At 43.9% G+C, this 17,159-nt stretch overlaps 1 protein-coding gene across 1 annotated transcript in view; it reads left to right on the top strand.

Annotated features, from left to right (window-relative positions):
• Positions 1-14,766, top strand: part of LOC308317086 (LIM/homeobox protein Lhx5-like) — a gene marked incomplete at both ends in the record, with an annotated part of 30,120 nt that extends 15,354 nt beyond the window's left edge. Inside the window, 3 exon segments of the mRNA XM_080765877.1 lie at positions 1,416-1,581; positions 14,338-14,440; positions 14,442-14,766. Coding sequence (XP_080622003.1) covers positions 1,416-1,581; positions 14,338-14,440; positions 14,442-14,766 — 594 coding nt within the window.
• Positions 14,767-17,159: the final 2,393 nt, after the last annotated feature.

Here is a 17,159-nt window from a genome sequence, read left to right on the forward strand (position 1 = left end):
ACACCAGAGAACTGGTGTGGGCCAATCGGGACACGGCAAATGCAATATGGGCCGGCTTTGGTACAGTGACGCTCAATGCTTGAGACCTTTGACTGACAGTCACTCGATCTGACCAATTGCGTCAAAGAGAAAATGTTTGAACCCGCCCCCCCGGGAAACCAGATCCATACACAGCATCTCCAGACTCAAATACCATGACGCGACAGTGTGATTTGAGTCTGGCTTCTTAGCCTGCAGGCTAACACATGGACTCAATTCAATTCAAAGGGCTTTATTAGCATGAGAAAACATACGTTTACATTGCCAAAGCAGAAAGAACAAAACAACAGTACAGCAATACAATCAAAACAAAAATTATGTACTTTGAAGGTCAGAATCTTCAATAGATCAACTTCTGTGTACCAAGATAACTCAATGCAGGTATAGTGCAGGAATATACACAATGATTAGTCTTTAGGGTGGTTGTGTTCCATTTGATATCCTTCTCCTATCACAGCAACTCACAAATCTTGCTGCTGTGTTTGCACATTGTTGTACTTCGCCCAGCAGATATGGGAGTTTTTTGTCATTGGTCATGTTTTCAAAATCTCCGTGTGTGGTTGTAATCTGTGGGAAGTATGTGTCTCTGATGTCTTGGTACAATGGACAGATGGTTAGGAAGTGTAGCTCGGACTTGGACTCACTGGCCTTAATTGGAACGCTTCGGGAAGGAGAAATTAAGTCACTAATGTTGCTCTGGAGGAGAGGGAAGACTGGAGCTCTCTGGTGGAGCTGTTGCCCCCGCGACCCGACTACGGATAAGCGGTTGAGGATGGATGGATGGATGGATGAGTTGAGAGACGTTTCTGTGTGTCTTTCATGTTCCAGAACCGACGGTCTGACCCATTTAGGCCCGACATCGAAATAAAAAAAATCTGAAAGTATATATATATATTCAACGATTTTTCTAAAATAGCAGATCTATAGCTCATAGCGCGCCACCGAGTGGCGCGCTATGAGCTATAGATCTGCTATTTTTCAATACCTATAAAGTGTAACATGATGTTTAGTTAAAACACCAAAAGGGGTTCACGTCCAGAATGGTCTAAAGTTCTAAACTAAAGAGTGTATCTTTCACGTTCCAGGTGTGGTTCCAGAACCGACGGTCTAAACAGTGTATCTTTCATGTTCCAGGTGTGGTTCCAGAACCAGCGGTCTAAAGAGTGTATCTTTCATGTTCCAGGTGTGGTTCCAGAACCAGTATCTAAACAGTGTATCTTTCATGTTCCAGGTGTGGTTCCAGAACCAGCGGTCTAAACAGTGTATCTTTCACGTTCCAGGTGTGGTTCCAGAACCAGTATCTAAACAGTGTATCTTTCATGTTCCAGGTGTGGTTCCAGAACCAGTATCTAAACAGTGTATCTTTCATGTTCCAGGTGTGGTTCCAGAACCGGCGGTCTAAAGAGCGGCGTATGAAACAGCTGAGCGCTCTGGGGAACCGGCGCCACGCCTTCTTCAGGGGCCCCCGGAGGATGAGGCCCCTGGGCAGCCGCCTGGAGGAGGCCGACATCCTGGGGCCCGGGGCGTACGGATACTATGGAGGTTAGTACCATCCTGGGGCCTGGGGGTACGGGTACTATGGGGGTAAATATATATAGTATACATCCTGGGGCCGGGGGGTACGGGTACTATGGAGTCAAATTATTAGAGGGTATATAAATATTTTATCATACAGAGGATAAAAGTATCGAAAAGAAATTACCGTATGGTTTATTATCGTATTAGTTCATTAATTAACACCGATATAGGCCACCCACAGAAAGAGAAAAGAATAACCTAGCCCTGTATGTAACCCAGGCGCTGTGTGTGTGCGGTGCACGTCATTCACTGTGTCTTCATTCAACGTGTGCATATTGTTGGTGTTGAATTCACTGCCATGTTCAGCCCGTTTCTGCTCGGAAATACTGCGTGTGTGCGTGTGTGTGTGTGTGTGTGTGTGTGTGTGTGTGGGTGTGTGTGTGTGTGTGTGTGTGTGTGTGTGTGTGTGTGTGTGTGTGTGTGCGTGTGTGTGTGTGTGTGTGGGTGTTTGTGTGAGATTTCTGTCTGCAAAGGTTATTCACACCCTCCCACTCTCTCTCTCTCTCTCGCTCTCTCTTTCACGTGCGCGTGGCGTGCACACACACACACACACACACAGACGCGGCGTTGCGTGTCTTCATTGTCAAGGTCGATCAGTCCATCAAGGTTCTGTTTGTGAGATCTGCTAACGAGCCTGTTTGTGTCTCACTCATTATTCATTCATATAAGGAACACTCTCTGTGTTGGTGTGATCCCCCTCGTCAACCAATGGGAGCCCCGTTATCCCCCTTGTCAACCAATGGGAGCCGTGTTATCCCCCTCGTCAACCAATGGGAGCCCCGTTATCCCCCTCGTCAACCAATGGGAGCCCTGTTATCCCCCTCGGCGGGATCAACCGCACCTTTTCACATCACCTGTAAATGTCTGATAGCTTAATTTTTAGTCAACTTAATATCGTGTGATTTTTTATAGCTGACTTAAATCTACGGTTGATTTTGTCGACGAGAATTAATGTACTTCGATTGGATCGGCAACGCCTTGATGGCGTTTGAAATGACTTTCTACACGTGGTCGCATCATGCTGAAATATTTTAGCACAACCAAACATAAAATGACTTATCATTTAGTTCTACTGGATCTCTTCTCCACTAGTCCCTCCCTGACATTTAGTTCTACTGGATCTCTTCTCCACTAGTCCCTCCCTGACATTTAGTTCTACTGGATCTCTTCTCCACTAGTCCCTCCCTGACATTTAGTTCTACTGGATCTCTTCTCCACTAGTCCCTCCCTGACATTTAGTTCTACTGGATCTCTTCTCCACTAGTCCCTCCCTGACATTTAGTTCTACTGGATCTCTTCTCCACTAGTCCCTCCCTGACATTTAGTTCTACTGGATCTCTTCTCCACTAGTCCCTCCCTGACATTTAGTTCTACTGGATCTCTTCTCCACTAGTCCCTCCCTGACATTTAGTTCTACTGGATCTCTTCTCCACTAGTCCCTCCCTGACATTTAGTTCTACTGGATCTCTTCTCCACTAGTCCCTCCCTGACATTTAGTTCTACTGGATCTCTTCTCCACTAGTCCCTCCCTGACATTTAGTTCTACTGGATCTCTTCTCCACTAGTCCCTCCCTGACATTTAGTTCTACTGGATCTCTTCTCCACTAGTCCCTCCCTGACATTTAGTTCTACTGGATCTCTTCTCCACTAGTCCCTCCCCGACATTTAGTTCTACTGGATCTCTTCTCCACTAGTCCCTCCCTGACATTTAGTTCTACTGGATCTCTTCTCCACTAGTCCCTCCCTGACATTTAGTTCTACTGGATCTCTTCTCCACTAGTCCCTCCCTGACATTTTAGTCTAGTTTGAATCTGTTGACGGAGTTGTCAGTTATGTGTATAGTCTTATAGTTAAGTCAGCATAGCTTATTTTTTATTTAGCATATACCAAAATACATGATGAAATAAACAAGCCCGATTTCACTGTTTTACCCCGATCTGGAAACCCATTGGTTAAAAGTAGGAATCAAAGTATCCGAGTACTGAGTAGACGACATAATAATGACCAAAAACAAGAGAAAAGACACAAGGGACCTGATTTACACCCTGTCGTCGAGACGCTGCACGCTTGTCACACGTTGGAAAAAAGAACAGATGTTCGTCGCTCGTTACATGTGCTATTTTTTGCCGTGCGATGTCGGAGGGGGGGGGGGGGGGGTGTTGATTTCGTCGACTAAAACTAAGACGTAAAATGTTCGTCGACCTATACCTTGTTTTCCACTGAGGAAAACAAAATGGAAACTAAATGAATGACGACTAAAACTGAGACTAAATATACTGACGATTTCATCAACAAATACAAACTATAGACTTTAATGTCAGGAAGGGACTAGTGGACAAGAGATCCACTAGGAAGGGACTAGTGGACAAGAGATCCACTAGGAAGGGACTAGTGGAGAAGAGATCCAGTAGAACTAAATGTCAGGGAGGGACTAGTGGAGAAGAGATCCAGTAGAACTAAATGTCAGGGAGGGTCTAGTGGAGAAGAGATCCAGTAGAACTAAATGTTAGGGAGGGACTAGTGGAGAAGAGATCCAGTAGAACTAAATGTCAGGGAGGGACTAGTGGAGAAGAGATCCAGTAGAACTAAATGTCAGGGAGGGACTAGTGGAGAAGAGATCCAGTAGAACTAAATGTCAGAGAGGGTCTAGTGGAGAAGAGATCCAGTAGAACTAAATGTCAGGGAGGGACTAGTGGAGAAGAGATCCAGTAGAACTAAATGTCAGGGAGGGGACTAGTGGAGAAGAGATCCAGTAGAACTAAATGTCAGGGAGGGGACTAGTGGAGAAGAGATCCAGTAGAACTAAATGTCAGGGAGGGACTAGTGGAGAAGAGATCCAGTAGAACTAAATGTCAGGGAGGGACTAGTGGAGAAGAGATCCAGTAGAACTAAATGTCAGGGAGGGGACTAGTGGAGAAGAGATCCAGTAGAACTAAATGTCAGGGAGGGGACTAGTGGAGAAGAGATCCAGTAGAACTAAATGTCAGGGAGGGGACTAGTGGAGAAGAGATCCAGTATAACTAAATGTCAGGGAGGGACTAGTGGAGAAGAGATCCAGTATAAGTCATTTTACACTTGGTTGCATGCTGAAAATAGCAGATCTATTGGCTGAGAATAACCTAGCCCTGTAACCCAGGCGCTGTGTGTGCTGTGCATGTCATTCACTGTGTCTTCAACATGCATTGTTGGTGTTGACTCCAATGGGAGCCAGTATATATATATATATATATATATATATATATATATATATATATATATATATATAAACTAGTATAGTATAGATGTCTCTTCAACCAATGGGAGCCAGCAACATGCCGTCCTTTCCATAATTCAGTGTATTAGGCAAAGCGATGCAGGACTAATTACTTATATTATATATTCATTCCATATCAAAACTCTGTTGCGCGTGTGCGCGCGAGTGAGTGAGCGCGTGAGTGAGTGAGTGTGTACTCGTGCATGTGCGTGTGTGTGTGTTTGACAATGTGGGATCAGGAACACACACACACACACACACACACACACACACCGATTAAAATAAAAATGATGATTTATGCTGTGTTGGCAGATTGTGAGAGATGTGATGTTTTCAGCCTTGTGCAGTAACCGTGCCTCTGTCTCACTATAGCAATGAGTTCATATCAACGTACATTAATAATAGGCTTATATAATATTATAGTATAATAAGGTATTTGTGGCTCAGGAGGTAACGCGGGTCTTCCAATGATCCGTGGGTCGGCGGTTCGGTTTGAGTAAAGCACGTGGTGCTGAGAAATGTGCTATAAAAATGCAATCCATTAGAATATTATTTGAACCATTTCCATTTCCGTCACCGCTAAACCCCTTGTCCCTAAACTTCTACACTAAACCCCTTGTCCCTAAACTTCTACACTAAACCCCTTGTCCCTAAACTTCTACACTAAACCCCTTGTCCCTAAACTTCTACACTAAACCCCTTGTCCCTAAACTTCTACACTAAACCCCTTGTCCCTAAACTTCTACACTAAACCCCTTGTCCCTAAACTTCTATCACTAAACCCCTTGTCCCTAAACTTCTACACTAAACCCCTTGTCCCTAAACTTCTACACTAAACACCTTGTCCCTAAACTTCTACACTAAACCCCTTGTCCCTAAACTTCTATCACTAAACCCCTTGTCCCTAAACTTCTATCACTAAACCCCTTGTCCCTAAACTTCTACACTAAACCCCTTGTCCCTAAACTTCTACACTAAACCCCTTGTCCCTAAACTTCTACACTAAACCCCTTGTCCCTAAACTTCTACACTAAACCCCTTGTCCCTAAACTTCTATCACTAAACCCCTTATCCCTAAACTTCTATCACTAAACCCCTTATCCCTAAACTTCTACACTAAACCCCTTGTCCCTAAACTTCTACACTAAACCCCTTGTCCCTAAACTTCTATCACTAAACCCCTTGTCCCTAAACTTCTATCACTAAACCCCTTGTCCCTAAACTTCTATCACTAAACCCCTTGTCCCTAAACTTCTACACTAAACCCCTTGTCCCTAAACTTCTACACTAAACCCCTTGTCCCTAAACTTCTACACTAAACACCTTGTCCCTAAACTTCTATCACTAAACCCCTTGTCCCTAAACTTCTATCACTAAACCCCTTGTCCCTAAACTTCTACACTAAACCCCTTGTCCCTAAACTTCTACACTAAACCCCTTGTCCCTAAACTTCTACACTAAACCCCTTGTCCCTAAACTTCTACACTAAACCCCTTGTCCCTAAACTTCTACACTAAACCCCTTGTCCCTAAACTTCTACACTAAACCCCTTGTCCCTAAACTTCTATCACTAAACCCCTTGTCCCTAAACTTCTACACTAAACCCCTTGTCCCTAAACTTCTATCACTAAACCCCTTGTCCCTAAACTTCTACACTAAACCCCTTGTCCCTAAACTTCTACACTAAACCCCTTGTCCCTAAACTTCTATCACTAAACCCCTTGTCCCTAAACTTCTACACTAAACCCCTTGTCCCTAAACTTCTATCACTAAACCCCTTGTCCCTAAACTTCTACACTAAACCCCTTATCCCTAAACTTCTATCACTAAACCCCTTGTCCCTAAACTTCTATCACTAAACCCCTTGTCCCTAAACTTCTATCACTAAACCCCTTGTCCCTAAACTTCTACACTAAACACCTTGTCCCTAAACTTCTATCACTAAACCCCTTGTCCCTAAACTTCTACACTAAACCCCTTGTCCCTAAACTTCTATCACTAAACCCCTTGTCCCTAAACTTCTATCACTAAACCCCTTGTCCCTAAACTTCTATCACTAAACCCCTTATCCCTAAACTTCTATCACTAAACCCCTTGTCCCTAAACTTCTATCACTAAACCCCTTATCCCTAAACTTCTACACTAAACCCCTTGTCCCTAAACTTCTATCACTAAACCCCTTATCCCTAAACTTCTATCACTAAACCCCTTGTCCCTAAACTTCTATCACTAAACCTCTTATCCCTAAACTTCTACACTAAACCCCTTATCCCTAAACTTCTACACTAAACCCCTTGTCCCTAAACTTCTACACTAAACCCCTTGTCCCTAAACTTCTACACTAAACCCCTTGTCCCTAAACTTCTACACTAAACCCCTTGTCCCTAAACTTCTATCACTAAACCCCTTGTCCCTAAACTTCTACACTAAACCCCTTGTCCCTAAACTTCTACACTAAACCCCTTGTCCCTAAACTTCTATCACTAAACCCCTTATCCCTAAACTTCTACACTAAACACCTTGTCCCTAAACTTCTATCACTAAACCCCTTGTCCCTAAACTTCTACACTAAACCCCTTGTCCCTAAACTTCTATCACTAAACCCCTTATCCCTAAACTTCTACACTAAACCCCTTGTCCCTAAACTTCTATCACTAAACCCCTTATCCCTAAACTTCTATCACTAAACCCCTTGTCCCTAAACTTCTATCACTAAACCTCTTATCCCTAAACTTCTACACTAAACCCCTTGTCCCTAAACTTCTACACTAAACCCCTTGTCCCTAAACTTCTACACTAAACCCCTTGTCCCTAAACTTCTACACTAAACCCCTTGTCCCTAAACTTCTACACTAAACCCCTTGTCCCTAAACTTCTATCACTAAACCCCTTGTCCCTAAACTTCTACACTAAACCCCTTGTCCCTAAACTTCTACACTAAACCCCTTGTCCCTAAACTTCTATCACTAAACCCCTTGTCCCTAAACTTCTACACTAAACCCCTTATCCCTAAACTTCTGCACTAAACCCCTTATCCCTAAACGTCTACACTAAACCCCTTGTCCCTAAACTTCTATCACTAAACCCCTTATCCCTAAACTTCTATCACTAAACCCCTTATCCCTAAACTTCTACACTAAACCCCTTGTCCCTAAACTTCTACACTAAACCCCTTGTCCCTAAACTTCTACACTAAACCCCTTGTCCCTAAACTTCTATCACTAAACCCCTTATCCCTAAACTTCTACACTAAACCCCTTGTCCCTAAACTTCTATCACTAAACCCCTTGTCCCTAAACTTCTATCACTAAACCCCTTGTCCCTAAACTTCTACACTAAACCCCTTGTCCCTAAACTTCTATCACTAAACCCCTTATCCCTAAACTTCTATCACTAAACCCCTTATCCCTAAACTTCTATCACTAAACCCCTTGTCCCTAAACTTCTATCACTAAACCCCTTGTCCCTAAACTTCTATCACTAAACCCCTTATCCCTAAACTTCTACACTAAACCCCTTGTCCCTAAACTTCTATCACTAAACCCCTTGTCCCTAAACTTCTACACTAAACCCCTTATCCCTAAACTTCTATCACTAAACCCCTTGTCCCTAAACTTCTATCACTAAACCCCTTGTCCCTAAACTTCTACACTAAACCCCTTATCCCTAAACTTCTACACTAAACCCCTTATCCCTAAACTTCTACACTAAACCCCTTGTCCCTAAACTTCTATCACTAAACCCCTTGTCCCTAAACTTCTATCACTAAACCCCTTGTCCCTAAACTTCTACACTAAACCCCTTGTCCCTAAACTTCTATCACTAAACCCCTTGTCCCTAAACTTCTACACTAAACCCCTTGTCCCTAAACTTCTATCACTAAACCCCTTGTCCCTAAACTTCTACACTAAACCCCTTATCCCTAAACTTCTACACTAAACCCCTTGTCCCTAAACTTCTACACTAAACCCCTTATCCCTAAACTTCTACACTAAACCCCTTATCCCTAAACTTCTACACTAAACACCTTGTCCCTAAACTTCTATCACTAAACCCCTTGTCCCTAAACTTCTACACTAAACCCCTTGTCCCTAAACTTCTACACTAAACCCCTTGTCCCTAAACTTCTACACTAAACCCCTTGTCCCTAAACTTCTACACTAAACCCCTTATCCCTAAACTTCTACACTAAACCCCTTGTCCCTAAACTTCTACACTAAACCCCTTGTCCCTAAATTTCTATCACTAAACCCCTTGTCCCTAAACTTCTATCACTAAACCCCTTGTCCCTAAACTTCTACACTAAACCCCTTATCCCTAAACTTCTATCACTAAACCCATTGTCCCTAAACTTCTATCACTAAACCCCTTATCCCTAAACTTCTATCACTAAACCCCTTATCCCTAAACTTCTATCACTAAACCCCTTGTCCCTAAACTTCTACACTAAACCCCTTATCCCTAAACTTCTATCACTAAACCCCTTGTCCCTAAACTTCTACACTAAACCCCTTGTCCCTAAACTTCTACACTAAACCCCTTATCCCTAAACTTCTATCACTAAACCCCTTGTCCCTAAACTTCTATCACTAAACCCCTTGTCCCTAAACTTCTATCACTAAACCCCTTGTCCCTAAACTTCTACACTAAACCCCTTGTCCCTAAACTTCTACACTAAACCCCTTGTCCCTAAACTTCTACACTAAACCCCTTGTCCCTAAACTTCTACACTAAACCCCTTGTCCCTAAACTTCTACACTAAACCCCTTGTCCCTAAACTTCTACACTAAACACCTTGTCCCTAAACTTCTACACTAAACCCCTTGTCCCTAAACTTCTACACTAAACCCCTTGTCCCTAAACTTCTATCACTAAACCCCTTATCCCTAAACTTCTACACTAAACACCTTGTCCCTAAACTTCTACACTAAACCCCTTGTCCCTAAACTTCTACACTAAACCCCTTGTCCCTAAACTTCTACACTAAACCCCTTGTCCCTAAACTTCTACACTAAACCCCTTGTCCCTAAACTTCTACACTAAACCCCTTGTCCCTAAACTTCTACACTAAACACCTTGTCCCTAAACTTCTATCACTAAACCCCTTATCCCTAAACGTCTACACTAAACCCCTTGTCCCTAAACTTCTACACTAAACCCCTTGTCCCTAAACTTCTATCACTAAACCCCTTGTCCCTAAACTTCTATCACTAAACCCCTTGTCCCTAAACTTCTATCACTAAACCCCTTGTCCCTAAATTTCTATCACTAAACCCCTTGTCCCTAAACTTCTACACTAAACCCCTTGTCCCTAAACTTCTACACTAAACCCCTTGTCCCTAAACTTCTATCACTAAACCCCTTGTCCCTAAACTTCTACACTAAACCCCTTGTCCCTAAACTTCTATCACTAAACCCCTTGTCCCTAAACTTCTACACTAAACCCCTTATCCCTAAACTTCTACACTAAACCCCTTGTCCCTAAACTTCTACACTAAACCCCTTATCCCTAAACTTCTACACTAAACCCCTTATCCCTAAACTTCTACACTAAACACCTTGTCCCTAAACTTCTATCACTAAACCCCTTGTCCCTAAACTTCTACACTAAACCCCTTGTCCCTAAACTTCTACACTAAACCCCTTGTCCCTAAACTTCTACACTAAACCCCTTGTCCCTAAACTTCTACACTAAACCCCTTATCCCTAAACCTCTACACTAAACCCCTTGTCCCTAAACTTCTACACTAAACCCCTTGTCCCTAAATTTCTATCACTAAACCCCTTGTCCCTAAACTTCTATCACTAAACCCCTTGTCCCTAAACTTCTACACTAAACCCCTTATCCCTAAACTTCTATCACTAAACCCCTTGTCCCTAAACTTCTATCACTAAACCCCTTATCCCTAAACTTCTATCACTAAACCCCTTATCCCTAAACTTCTATCACTAAACCCCTTGTCCCTAAACTTCTACACTAAACCCCTTATCCCTAAACTTCTATCACTAAACCCCTTGTCCCTAAACTTCTACACTAAACCCCTTGTCCCTAAACTTCTACACTAAACCCCTTATCCCTAAACTTCTATCACTAAACCCCTTGTCCCTAAACTTCTATCACTAAACCCCTTGTCCCTAAACTTCTATCACTAAACCCCTTGTCCCTAAACTTCTACACTAAACCCCTTGTCCCTAAACTTCTACACTAAACCCCTTGTCCCTAAACTTCTACACTAAACCCCTTGTCCCTAAACTTCTACACTAAACCCCTTGTCCCTAAACTTCTACACTAAACCCCTTGTCCCTAAACTTCTACACTAAACACCTTGTCCCTAAACTTCTACACTAAACCCCTTGTCCCTAAACTTCTACACTAAACCCCTTGTCCCTAAACTTCTATCACTAAACCCCTTATCCCTAAACTTCTACACTAAACACCTTGTCCCTAAACTTCTACACTAAACCCCTTGTCCCTAAACTTCTACACTAAACCCCTTGTCCCTAAACTTCTACACTAAACCCCTTGTCCCTAAACTTCTACACTAAACCCCTTGTCCCTAAACTTCTACACTAAACACCTTGTCCCTAAACTTCTATCACTAAACCCCTTATCCCTAAACGTCTACACTAAACCCCTTGTCCCTAAACTTCTACACTAAACCCCTTGTCCCTAAACTTCTATCACTAAACCCCTTGTCCCTAAACTTCTATCACTAAACCCCTTGTCCCTAAACTTCTATCACTAAACCCCTTATCCCTAAATTTCTATCACTAAACCCCTTGTCCCTAAACTTCTACACTAAACCCCTTGTCCCTAAACTTCTACACTAAACCCCTTGTCCCTAAACTTCTATCACTAAACCCCTTGTCCCTAAACTTCTATCACTAAACCCCTTGTCCCTAAACTTCTACACTAAACCCCTTGTCCCTAAACTTCTATCACTAAACCCCTTGTCCCTAAACTTCTATCACTAAACCCCTTATCCCTAAACTTCTACACTAAACCCCTTGTCCCTAAACTTCTATCACTAAACCCCTTGTCCCTAAACTTCTACACTAAACCCCTTGTCCCTAAACTTCTATCACTAAACCCCTTGTCCCTAAACTTCTATCACTAAACCCCTTATCCCTAAACTTCTACACTAAACCCCTTGTCCCTAAACTTCTATCACTAAACCCCTTGTCCCTAAACTTCTATCACTAAACCCCTTATCCCTAAACTTCTACACTAAACCCCTTGTCCCTAAACTTCTATCACTAAACCCCTTGTCCCTAAACTTCTATCACTAAACCCCTTGTCCCTAAACTTCTATCACTAAACCCCTTATCCCTAAATTTCTATCACTAAACCCCTTGTCCCTAAACTTCTATCACTAAACCCCTTGTCCCTAAACTTCTATCACTAAACCCCTTGTCCCTAAACTTCTATCACTAAACCCCTTGTCCCTAAACTTCTATCACTAAACCCCTTATCCCTAAACTTCTACACTAAACCCCTTGTCCCTAAACTTCTATCACTAAACCCCTTGTCCCTAAACTTCTATCACTAAACCCCTTATCCCTAAACTTCTACACTAAACCCCTTGTCCCTAAACTTCTATCACTAAACCCCTTGTCCCTAAACTTCTATCACTAAACCCCTTATCCCTAAACTTCTACACTAAACCCCTTGTCCCTAAACTTCTATCACTAAACCCCTTGTCCCTAAACTTCTACACTAAACCTTGTCCCTAAACTTCTATCACTAAACCCCTTGTCCCTAAACTTCTACACTAAACCCCTTGTCCCTAAACTTCTACACTAAACCTTGTCCCTAAACTTCTATCACTAAACCCCTTGTCCCTAAACTTCTACACTAAACCTTGTCCCTAAACTTCTACACTAAACCCCTTGTCCCTAAACTTCTACACTAAACCTTGTCCCTAAACTTCTATCACTAAACCCCTTGTCCCTAAACTTCTACACTAAACCCCTTGTCCCTAAACTTCTATCACTAAACCCCTTGTCCCTAAACTTCTACACTAAACCTTGTCCCTAAACTTCTACACTAAACCCCTTGTCCCTAAACTTCTTTGCCTTTTTGTTTTACTATTTAGAAAAACATCTTTGAACCGTTAAAATGGCCAGTCTATACAAGCTCACAACGTGTCAATTATGTAGAATGGTTAGATTAGTTGTTTTCCAAAAAAACGAACCTCCTTTTAACCCATTCTGACCTGAGATCAGATTCATACCAGGTTTCCACTGGACTACACCACTGGTCTGATGAACCCATTCTGACCTGAGATCAGATTCTAGAAAAATGTCAGTCGTTCTTCGATTTTTCAAAAATAGCAGACCTACAAGCTCATAGCGCGCCACTCGGTGGCGCGCTATGAGCTTGTAGATCTGCTATTTTTCAATAGCTAAAGCATAACATGATGCCGACACCAAAATGGGTGCCCGGTCAGAATGGGTTAAACAAACAGTTCTGTATCGATCAACATCATTTTGGAACACGTTATACCTCACCTCACATTAACGCAACACGACATAAATTATCGTTCAAATATGCTTTAAAAGGAGCACTTGCTACAGCTGACCACATGGCCATAATGTTATTCTTATTATGTTGCATTTCATTTTATAGAATGAATTGTAATGATGTATTTTCATGTATTTAAACTTGGTTGAATGTATTTGTAATTACCGTATGTATTTTTATATGGACCGCAGGAAGATTAGCCGCCGCCACGGCGTCAGCTAATGGGGATCCAATCAATAAACGATAATCGATAAACAATGAGATTTAGTAACTTGATTTTCCCAAACCGATCACTGTATACAGAGATCAACATGACCGCTGCTCTCGGTAAACTGTGTGCTCTGGGATAATAAACATGTTTAGTTTACATTATTGAAAAATATGAGGGACATTTCCAAGTACCTGGTGTTTAGATCCCATAACCTGAAATAAACGCTCTCTAGGACTACAGTAAAATGATTGTTAAACAGCTGCATTATACTTACTTAATTTACAAGAAGTCTAAACACAATTAGAGGATGTAGAGGAATTGTTATTTTTGCCTGGTATCTCTCCTAATGGTACCAATGTCAAAACAGCATGGAACTGTGTCATGGAATCTTACCTATAACAATATTCTAAGTCTTGGGGCTCTGAGAGGCTAAATGTCATCAGACGGTGGTTCCGTGGCTCAAATGGGTCTGAGAGGCTATGGGCTGTATTTTGCGTGTCTTAAGTACCAGGTCTTATTCCCTAACTTGAGTAAACTAAAGACCTGGAGGCGTGGTCAATGCCATTTGGCTATTCTGAGTGGCCAAAGCGCATTGACCACGCCTTCAGGTCTTTAGTTTACTCAAGTTAGGGAATAAGACCTGCAGGTACTTAAGACACGCAAAATACAGTCCTATAACTGTCCTGACCCCTGACCCCTCTGACCTCTGACCCCTCTGCGTTCCCTCCACAGACTACCAGGGCGACTACTACGGACCGGGAGCCACCTACGACTTCTTCCCCCACGGGCCCCCCTCGTCTCAGGCCCCGTCCCCGTCCGAGTCCCCTTACCTGGGGGGGGCCCGGAGGGGGGGCCCCCGCGGCCCCCCACCACCCCCACCCCCACCACCACCACCCCCACCAACACCCGCCCACCTCGGACGACCACCAGCGCTTCACGGACATGATCTCCCACGCCGACACCCCCAGCCCCTCCCCCTCCCCGGGCGGGGGAGGGGGAGGGGGAGGGGGAGGGGGAGGAGGAGGGGGGGAGGCGTACGGCGGGGGTCCCAGCCCCCCCTTCTCCCTGGCCAGTAACTCCAGCTACACCACCAACGCCCCCCCCATGTCCCACCACGAAGGGCCCCCCCCCGACATGGGGGGAGACGCCGCGGTGTGGTGAGACCGAAGGCCGCGCCCTAAAGAAACTGTCGAGAGAGAGAGAGAGAGAGAGAGGGAGAGAGAGAGTCGCGTCGATCTGCGGTTCGCTTTGTTTGGGTGACCTTGGGTCTTCTTCCACACACACACACACACACACACACACACACACACACACACACACACACACACACACACACACACACACACACACACACACACACACACACACACACACACACACACACACACACACACACACACACACACACACACACACACACACACACACAGACCTGTTGGCGAACACCATGTACCGTACAGTTACGGAATGAACTGGAGTCGGTGGGTGTTTTGTCACCATTTCCTTGGAGTCTAGGGGTGATCGTTTGTGTCTAATTTCAAGTCACATGGACCATGTGACCCCCCCCCCCCACACACACACACACACCCCTCAATAGTGCAACTCTCTGATAGAAGGCTCTGGTGAACACAGCACACACACAGAGCGAGAGAGAGAGAGAGAGAGAGAGAGTTTTGGGTTGAAATTCCGTTTCAATCCGAACGACTCCTGGAGAGCGAGTTCGTACAAGGAATTGCCGTTCAGACTTTGATCAGTGAAGACTTGACAGACGGACGGACGGACGGACGGACGGACGTACGGACGGACGGACGGACAGACGGACGTACGGACGGACGGGATTGCAACGGTTTCAGCGTATACCGTACCGAAGCGGACTCCGGATGCGGGGAGTCGTGGGCAAGACTGTCTGGTGACATTAAAACAAAAGGTTTTGTAATTTGTTTTAGGTTTTTTGTTTTTATTTTCTGAGCTCAAAATGCAACCAAAAGAAAAACCTGAACTTTGACCATTCAGTAAAGATTCTCCGTGGTCTGGGGGTCTGGGGGATCAAACAGGTGCTCTGGGAGGTAAGAGTCCACAGATTCACATACATGACGATAGAATTTTGCCGGCAGAAGTCACTGAAAACGGGATTCTTTTTTTTTTTTTTACCCGTTTTCATTGCAGCTCAAAAGGCTCCAGAACACACAGAGAAAACGCCCAGACCACACGGAAAATCCACTGAAATGTCCAAAGTTCAGGTTGTGACTGCATGGGGTCATAAAACACGAAAAATTAAAACGAATGCATTTAAGCTCCGAAAACCTATAAAGAAAAAAAAACCCTAAAACACAAAACCTTTTTCATGTCATGAAACCTTTAAACACTCAATTTATAACTCGTTGTATATGGCAGGTGTTTGTGCGTCGGAGAACAGCCGATCTGCAAGCCCACGCTGCGTTGTATCGTCTCCGTACCGCGCAGTATGACTCCGTTATCAGTGATACTCTGTTCTATTCTCCGGGTAAAACATGGACTGGAATCATAGATTTATGTACCGGAAAGTAAAATGTGACTCCAGATGCCATGGAAACAGAGTCTGAGAGACAAGAATCCTCTTCACGTCTTAAACCCTTTTATTGTACTTCATTATTTTTTAGTTTTGTTTTTTGTGATCTCGAAAGCATTTAATTCCAAATAATATTTCTGTTCCCTTTGATCTATTTGCCAGTGGTTTACGGACTTTTATGGTGAACACTCATCTTTGAACAAATTTTCTTTCAGAGTAAATGTTTTAATCTTTGCTTCTTGGGAGGGTCCCTGGAACAACATATTTTCAGATGGGGGGTCCCTGGAACTACATATTCTCAGATGGGGGTCCCTGGAACAACATATTTTCTGATGGGGGGTCCCTGGAACAACATATTCTCAGATGGGGGGTCCCTGGAACTACATATTCTCAGATGGGGGGTCCCTGGAACAACATATTTTCTGATGGGGGGGTCCCTGGAACAACATATTATCAGATGGGGGGTCCCTGGAACAACATATTTTCAGATGGGGGTCGTTTGGGTCCTTGACATGAAATAGTTTGAGAACCACTGATATAGAAACTGACGTGTGTTAGTTTTTCTTCCAGAAAACTGTCATGATTTAGAAGACTTTAGCATCCGGTCTCAACAGGGTTGATGCAGGAACAACACAGCGCTAAACACACACCGTCTGCGAACGCCGCGCGTCAAAACAGCCGCCTCCGTTATCTTCAACGAACCTATCGCACACCGGCGGCGTCCGACGCGCGTTCACGCCTCGCCTGACGCTCCGATACGCCACCGTTCTATTTTCCAGGCGTTGCCGCGCGGCAAACGCCTGTGCCGAGTCGCTGTGCACCCGGTGTGTGTTACTGGCTTTCCTTTCCAGGAATGGAAAGGCCGGACTTTCCGGTCCATTCCAGTATACGGATTCCATTTATCTTTGGAATCCTGCCTTCAAACGTTAGACACACAACACAACAAAACGTTAGACACACAACACAACAAAACGTTAGACACACAACACAACAAGACGTTAGACAC

This window comes from Protomyctophum bolini, assembly GCF_963924005.1.
Source record: "Protomyctophum bolini genome assembly, chromosome: 6".
Lineage (NCBI taxonomy): Eukaryota > Metazoa > Chordata > Actinopteri > Myctophiformes > Myctophidae > Protomyctophum > Protomyctophum bolini.